The sequence below is a fragment of the Pongo pygmaeus genome, chromosome 18, assembly GCF_028885625.2.
Source record: "Pongo pygmaeus isolate AG05252 chromosome 18, NHGRI_mPonPyg2-v2.0_pri, whole genome shotgun sequence".
NCBI lineage: Eukaryota > Metazoa > Chordata > Mammalia > Primates > Hominidae > Pongo > Pongo pygmaeus.
In genome coordinates, this window is record NC_072391.2 from 6953579 (window position 1) to 6960416 (window position 6838).

Below are 6838 nucleotides of genomic sequence, written 5' to 3' on the forward strand. Positions count from 1 at the left end.
CTGCATTGTTTCTGTGACTGAGCCCCGGCTGGGGGCCTGCAAGGATCCCCTATCTCCTCTGTCCCTGCACGGCTGGGTCCCAGGCAATCTGTCAGCCCACCACACCTCTCTCCCCTTGTCCACCACGCTCCAGCCCCACAGTCCTCCTTCTGCTTCTTTCCCAGCCTCTGGGCTTTTGCACACGCTGTTCCCTCTGCCTGAACACCCTCCACTGGGCTGAGAACAACTCTCTGAGACCTCTCCCAGCTGTTGCTTCCTTTGGAACAGCCGCTGCTGCTGTCCCTCTCCCAGCTCCAAGACCTGCTGAGCCTCCTGTCTTTTTCAGTTCCCTTGCACCCAGCACTTCTCCTTGGCTTCCTTTTGCCCAGTTGACAATGTCCATTCTCAATGCCTTGTCACCCAGCGCTGAGCCCCACTGGGTGAAGGCAATGCCTGTCATGTTCACCGCAATATCCCCTCCCCCATCACCACACCTGGTCCACAGTGATGCTCAAAAAAGATCTGTTGGTAGGCAATGCGAAGGTGCATTCATGCCATCCTGCAGGCGGAAGTCTCCACGAGTTTTGAGCAGCGTCGGTTTTCCCACCACCTCCAAATCATGCAAGTCATAGGGTAAGAGCAAAGACAAGGTGGCTGTGGCCGATATCCACCCTCTCGGGACGTCCCTTCTCTTCTCTCCTCCTTGGGCAGGGAGACCATCGGGGTGCAACCTGGCTGGGGCGGGGAGGAGGTGCAGGGCCTGGCCAGAGCGGGCCTGGCCACGGGCAAGGGACAGCGACTGCCTGGACGGGGGCAGGTGAACGCGGCGCAGGCCCCGGCCCGCCGTGTCCGCGGTGCGCACGAGCGGCCAGCAGAGGGCGGCAGAGAGCCAGGAGCGGCCCGCGGAGGAGCCCGCGCCGGCCACGAAGCTCAGCTCCGCGCCGCGCGGACCCACCGAGCCCGCGCTCAGACGCTCCAGCTCCGCCGAGAGGCCGCTCGCGCCGGGTCCTTCCTCTTCCCCAAGTGCAGGCAGAGCCCCCGGAGCCATGGCCAGCCCTTCCGGCAGCTCCGAAGCCACTGGCAAGCCCCGAGGCAGGGATGGCCGGCCCAGGAGGGAGGAGGACGACGTCCCTCCCGAGGAGAAGCGGCTGCGCCTGGGGCTGGAGGGGGGAAGCGCACAGCCCGAGGACTGCGAGGACGGGGAGGACGCGCCGCGGCCGGGCAGGGAGGAGACCGGCACCCAGACAGGTGGCGACGGCAGAGGAGTAAGTGACGCGGGCGCGGGGGTCCGGGGGTGCCGGGGGCGCGGGGTAGGGGCGGCGGGAGGCTCCGTGGCCGGCCCCGGGTTGAAGTTGGTAACTGAGCGGCAACTTCGGCGGGCGCGGAGTGACAGCTCGTGACGGCCTCCGAGACGCCAGCTGCCCCTTCTCCGCTGTGTGGCTTCGACTTCCTGATTCTCCCACGACGTCCCTGGGCGGGAGACCCGCTGGACTCTGCGGCTGGCCAAAAGGGGAGGGGAGCCCCGCGTCCTGGGGGCCCCCAGCAGGGGAAGGGGCGGGGGTAGCGCTGGGCATCCTGTCTGGGGCATCTGTCTGCGACTCTGTCGGTCCCACCCGGCGTGGGGCTTGTGGTGGGGGTAGTGGGGAAGTCCCTGGTGCCAGGCTTGGCCAAGCCCTGCTCTGCTGGGCTGTGGGCTGGCGGCGCTCACCCAGCTCCTCACCTGCCCGGCATCTGCCTGTTTTTCTTCCCTTTCTGGTTGGGCAGCGACAGTTGAGAGGAGGCAGATGGCTTCCATCCCAGAAATCGCTCTCCTCTTTCCACCCCTACAGAGAGGGACAGAGAGGCAAAGTTCCTTGCATCCCCCGGGGCGCTGTCCCTGTGAGCTCCGGGTGTCCTGCACACGTGGGCCCCTGAGTCACCGGGCCTGTGTGTGTGGGATGGGGCTCCGTGGCCAGCGTGGCCTTCTGGGGTTCACTTTCTGCTTTCCTACCCCAGCTCTTCCTGTGTGGCTTTGCTGGCCTTCCACTGGGGAGGCACATGGGTTTGGAGGGCAGATGAGGGCCCGCTGGAGAGCTGTACCCCTCAGTGAGGGCCGCCACCTTGATGGTTTTTGATGGATAATGGGGTTGACCTCTTTGTTCCTTCCACATGTTTTTATGTTTGACCATTTGTTCAGCTGAGCTTGTCTTAATAATTTGATTCCTGGTTAATGAGCCCCACATGGGAGAGAGGGCGGCCTTCATTCTGAACTCATTTAGGCAGCACCGGCAGCCCTCCTCACTGTGGCCGGCATCAGAGCCCTCCCTGCCCAGTCTTGGGGTTGCTCCCGGATGCTGTCTGGGAGGCTTGCTCATGGTGACATCCTCATCTCCCTGTGCACGTTACCGCATTCAGAGCTTGGGTCACCTGGACACTGAACTCAGGTGAATTTTCTCTGAGATCCCGGGAGAAGGAGGACAGTTCTCTGGAAGGTTTTGCAGGGCGGATCGCGGAAAGGATGAGAAGGGAGAGGACCTGGTCGGGGACACAATTACGGTGGCAGTGTAACGCCGGGAAACTTTATTGCGTGAAGTTCCTCTCACTCCCTCTACCTCCCTCTTTTACGTGGACTCTGCCAAAGACCGGGATACCAGAATGCAGTGGAGTGACCAAGTGTAGTGGGACCTTGGGAACGTGAATCTGGAGCTAGGCAGCTGGGGTTTGCATCCTGGTTCTGCCCCTCCTTAGATGGCTGACATGGCACACGCCACTTACCCTCTGTGAGCCTTACTGTCTTCAGTGGCAAATGGATCTGTCAACAGGCCCCATTGCCTGGGGCTGTTACTGCTGAGATTAAGGGAAGCTCGTCCATAGAAGCACTTAGCGTTGTGCCTGGCACATAGTGTATGGTGGATAAATGGGACTTAGGACTGAAACTCATGCCTTGGTGTGTTTTTTGCAGTGATGTTTTGTTCTGGGGGGCGTCACAAGAGACAAGGTTCTTGTCCGGGCGTGGTGGCTCAAGCCAATAATCCTAGCACTTTGAGAGGCCGAAGGGGGAGGATCGCTTGAGCCGAGGAGTTTGAGACCAGCCTGGGCAATGTGGTGAAGCCTCATATCTACCAAAAAAAAAAAAAAAAAAAAAAAAAAAAAAAAAGCCAGGTATGGTGATGTGTGCCTATAGTCCTAACTACTTGGAAGGCTGATGTGGGAGGATTGCTAGAGCCTGGAAGTTCGGGCTGCAGTGAGCTGTGATCATGTCACTGCACTCCAGCCTGGGTGACAAAATGAGACCCTGTTTCAAGGAAAAGAGAGAGAGAGAGACAGCCAGACCCACAAAAGTCTTAAGCCAGAATCTCCACATTAAAATGCTTTCTGGAGGCTAAAAGGATGATATATTGATAATGAAATATTTAAAAGGCAGAAACCCCACTGAATTTTCTGGTCCACAGAGGGAAATGGGAATCCCATGATGTGAAGGATGATGGAGGAACTGAACACAAACCATCCTTGTTTCCCGCATCTGAACATGGCACCCTCTTTTCACAGTGTCTGTATCTGCTCAGTCCGGCGGCCCCTCGAAAAGAGGGAATCTTGATTTTCAAACTTAAAATTTGGCCCAAAGCCCACTGCTGCCCACAATGCCCGCCAGACACATTCCTCTTCCTTTTTAGTTTCTATGGGAATACTCTCTTTGAAGAACCCATGAAGCTGTGTCAGGCTGGTGTGAGGATCAGCAGTGATTTCTTTGAGGAGGAGAGCCCGTTTCTTCACTCACAGGCCATGTCTGAGTGGATCAAGAAGAACAGAGTGCCCTTTTATGAGATTTTGTCTGCGTAGACCATTAGCTTGGTAAAAATGTCAAAACCATCCTCGTTCTTTAATAGCAGATTATTTTGGACTTTTCTCTGCAAGAAGCAGCATGGGCGTTCAGATGCTTTTAAGGATAAAATGTTCTTTCTCATCACCAGGCCTGGTGCTCTGGATCCTGAGGTTTTAATGTGACTGGATGTCCCTTGGAGTGGCTCCCAGGCTGTGCTCTTGTGGTTGGGTGGCAAGGGGTTGCTTTATTCGGTGGTGGCTAGAGGATGTTTTAGCAGGGAAATCGGGCCCCCAGGAGCCCCTGGGTGCCAAGTCCTGGTTCAGGGCATGTGTTTATGGTGGGGACGTCGGGGGGTGGAGGGTGGGGGGCGTTGGTTTCCTGCCAATATCAGAAGTTTCACAGGCTTCTTGTGTATCCACAAACACCCACCCCATTGAGAAGGCCTAGAAAACCTGGCCTTCCCCAAGCCTTTATTGACCCCTTGTGAATGATCCCAGGGTGTGTCTGACCCCCAGCTCCTCCTGGAGAGAGAGAAAAGTCTCTCCTAGGTATTTGGTTATTAACCTCAACCATTTGCTGAGCCTTCCCCAAGACCAGGCACCTCGGCAGAGATTTCTGGGTTGTCAGGCGGAACCGAGCATTCAAGGGTAATAACTCATTGGAGTCCCTGAAATCCCTGATGGATGCACCAGGTAAAAGCATCCAGGGTTGAAACCAGATGAGGAAGGTTATTGTCAGCCTGGGCCTCCTGTAGAGATGCATCCACGTTGCAGGTATTTTCCCTTCTTGCTGAGGAGAAACCTGGATTTCTCAGCTTTGGCACAGTGACAACACTTGGGGTGAGACCATTAGTGGTGGTGGTGGCGGGGCCGTCCTGGGTATTGTAGGAGGGTTAGCAGCATCTCTGCTCTCCATCCTCTAGGTGACTTCTACCCTCCCAGCTATGGCTACCCCAGATGTCTCCAGGCGGTTTCAAATGCCATGGAGCAAGGGAGTGGTACGTGAGCAAAACCACCCCAGTTGAGAGCCATTGGTCTACACTTGTGGAAATGTTTGAGGGTGAGAGTGTCGAGCTTGGGTTCCTGCTGTACCCTTTATGAGCAATGTGGTCTTGGGAAATTAATACTACTCCAGGGGCCTCAGTTTTCTCATCTATAAAATGGAGATAAATGAGATACACTTTCATAGGAAGGTTATATGGGATTTACTGAGATAATAAGACAGTACATGGAAAATGCTGGGCATAGCATTTATTTATTTTTATGTTTTTTAAAGATGGAGTCTTACTCTGTTGCCCAGGCTGGAGTGCAGTGGCATGACCTCCGCTCACTGCAACCTCCACCTCCTGGGCTCAAGTGATTCTCCTGCCTCAGCCTCCCGAGTAGGTGGGATTACAGGTGCCCACCACCACACCTGGCTAATTTTTGTATTTTTTTAGTAGAGATGGGGTTTCACCATGTTGGCCAGGCTGGTCTCAAACTCCTGACCTAAGGTGATCCGCCTGCCTCGGCCTCGCAAAGTGCTGAGATCACAGGTGTGAGCGACCATGCTGGGCTGGGCATGGCATTGTAACACAGACAAAGCACAAAATACTTGGGCAATATGTTTTTACATTTGACTTGTCTAGACTTCATCCTCCATCCCCTCATGCACTGGTGCGGTGCAGGGCAGAATATCACCCACCTAGACTGCAGAGTGGATTTGGGTGGCATCTTGGCTTTCTGCACAAGACTTGCCTGTTCCCCACCACATCCCCCTGGTTCTCAGGGTTCAGGATTACAGGAGGCAGGGATGTGGGCAGGCAGGGCAGGTGGCCCACCCAGTTCACTCCCACGCTGGGGACTTGCAGAGCCAGCTCCCTGAGACAGGGTGTTTGGACCAACATCTGGGTTTCTGGATTTCCATTCGAGCACAGCTGGACTACACAGGCTGAAGCTCTCTCTGCCGAGATATAGATATTTCCCTGGCAACGATCTTTCAAGCTGACATGAAGACATGGCCACCCGCTGGAACGTGGTGTGTCTGCCATGGTGCTCTTGTAATTCGTGAGGCAGGCTCCTGAGGAATTCAGTGCGTAAGTGGGAAATGGTGGGAAGTTCTCGCATCCCCCCCCGCCGAAAGTGCTGCCTGCCCAGGTTGGTGGATGGTCCTTTGAGCAGGAAGAAGACAAGGAGCACATTCCTGTTAGCTATGACAGAGAAGGGCAGGGTACACACTGGACATTTCAAGCCCCTCCAGAGAAGCAAGTCTTGCTGTGCTGGGAGTACTTGTGGAGTGGGGGCTGTGTTGCCCTGGGCTTTAATTATTTCAGGAACATTTAACTGCAGGGCTGGCAGGCTGGATCTTGATATGTGTTTCTCAGTTGGAAAGACTTTGGACCATAGGGAAATGTCTTCTCAATTCTTTTAACTTCATTAAGGTGGTCATTTTTCTTCTTGTGGCCTCTGGAATGTGACACAGAACTCAAGGGACAGGAAGGAGATGAGTTGGAGGCTGGGACAGGGGTCCCTGCCAGGGATGCTGGTGACTCACGTGACGGTGTTGATGTGTGGAGTCCGGTGCCTGGTTTGGGGAATGTTCGCAGGATATGTGCCAAAGGACTGACGGACCTATCAGGTACCGGAGGTGAATGGTCAAGTCTGATCTCAGGGCTGACAGTGTCAGGCAAGGACAGGAAGTTGACGCTGGACTCATTGGCTGAGGTTGCTTGGGACCCAGGGGGCAATGTGTGCCAGGACAGATGGATCTGGGGCTAGGAAGGCAGGTTTGGTGGAGACTCGGGCTTGGGAGGCATCCCGGGTAGACAGTGGTTGAGGCTGTGGAAATGACCGCAATTGCCTGGGATGAGAGTGGAGACAGACAAGATGGGGGTTTTGCTCTAAGCCTGGGGAACCCACCTCCCAAGTTCAAGGGATTCTCCTGCCTCAGCCTCCCAAGTAGCTGGGAATGCAGGTGCGCGCCACCGTGCCCGACTAACTTTTGTATTTTTAGTAGAGATGAGGTTTGGCCAGGCTGGTCTCAAACTCCTGACCTCAAGTGATCGGCCCACCTTGGCCT

General features: G+C 55.6%; 1 protein-coding gene across 21 annotated transcripts in view; it reads left to right on the plus strand.

Moving 5' to 3' along the window:
• The first annotated feature begins 861 nt into the window (after positions 1-861).
• The window catches only part of RBFOX1 (RNA binding fox-1 homolog 1), a 2494239-nt gene continuing 2488262 nt past the window's right edge, over positions 862-6838 (plus strand). For 12 of the 21 annotated variants that reach the window (XM_063655280.1, XM_063655273.1, XM_063655279.1 and 9 more), the window contains exon 1: positions 945-1244. In XM_063655280.1, coding sequence (XP_063511350.1) covers positions 1026-1244 — 219 coding nt within the window. In that variant the 5' untranslated portion in view covers positions 945-1025. Of the gene's footprint in view, positions 1245-6838 lie in introns of all 21 variants that reach the window. The other 9 variants (XM_063655285.1, XM_063655271.1, XM_063655284.1 and 6 more) reach the window with 4 other exon arrangements.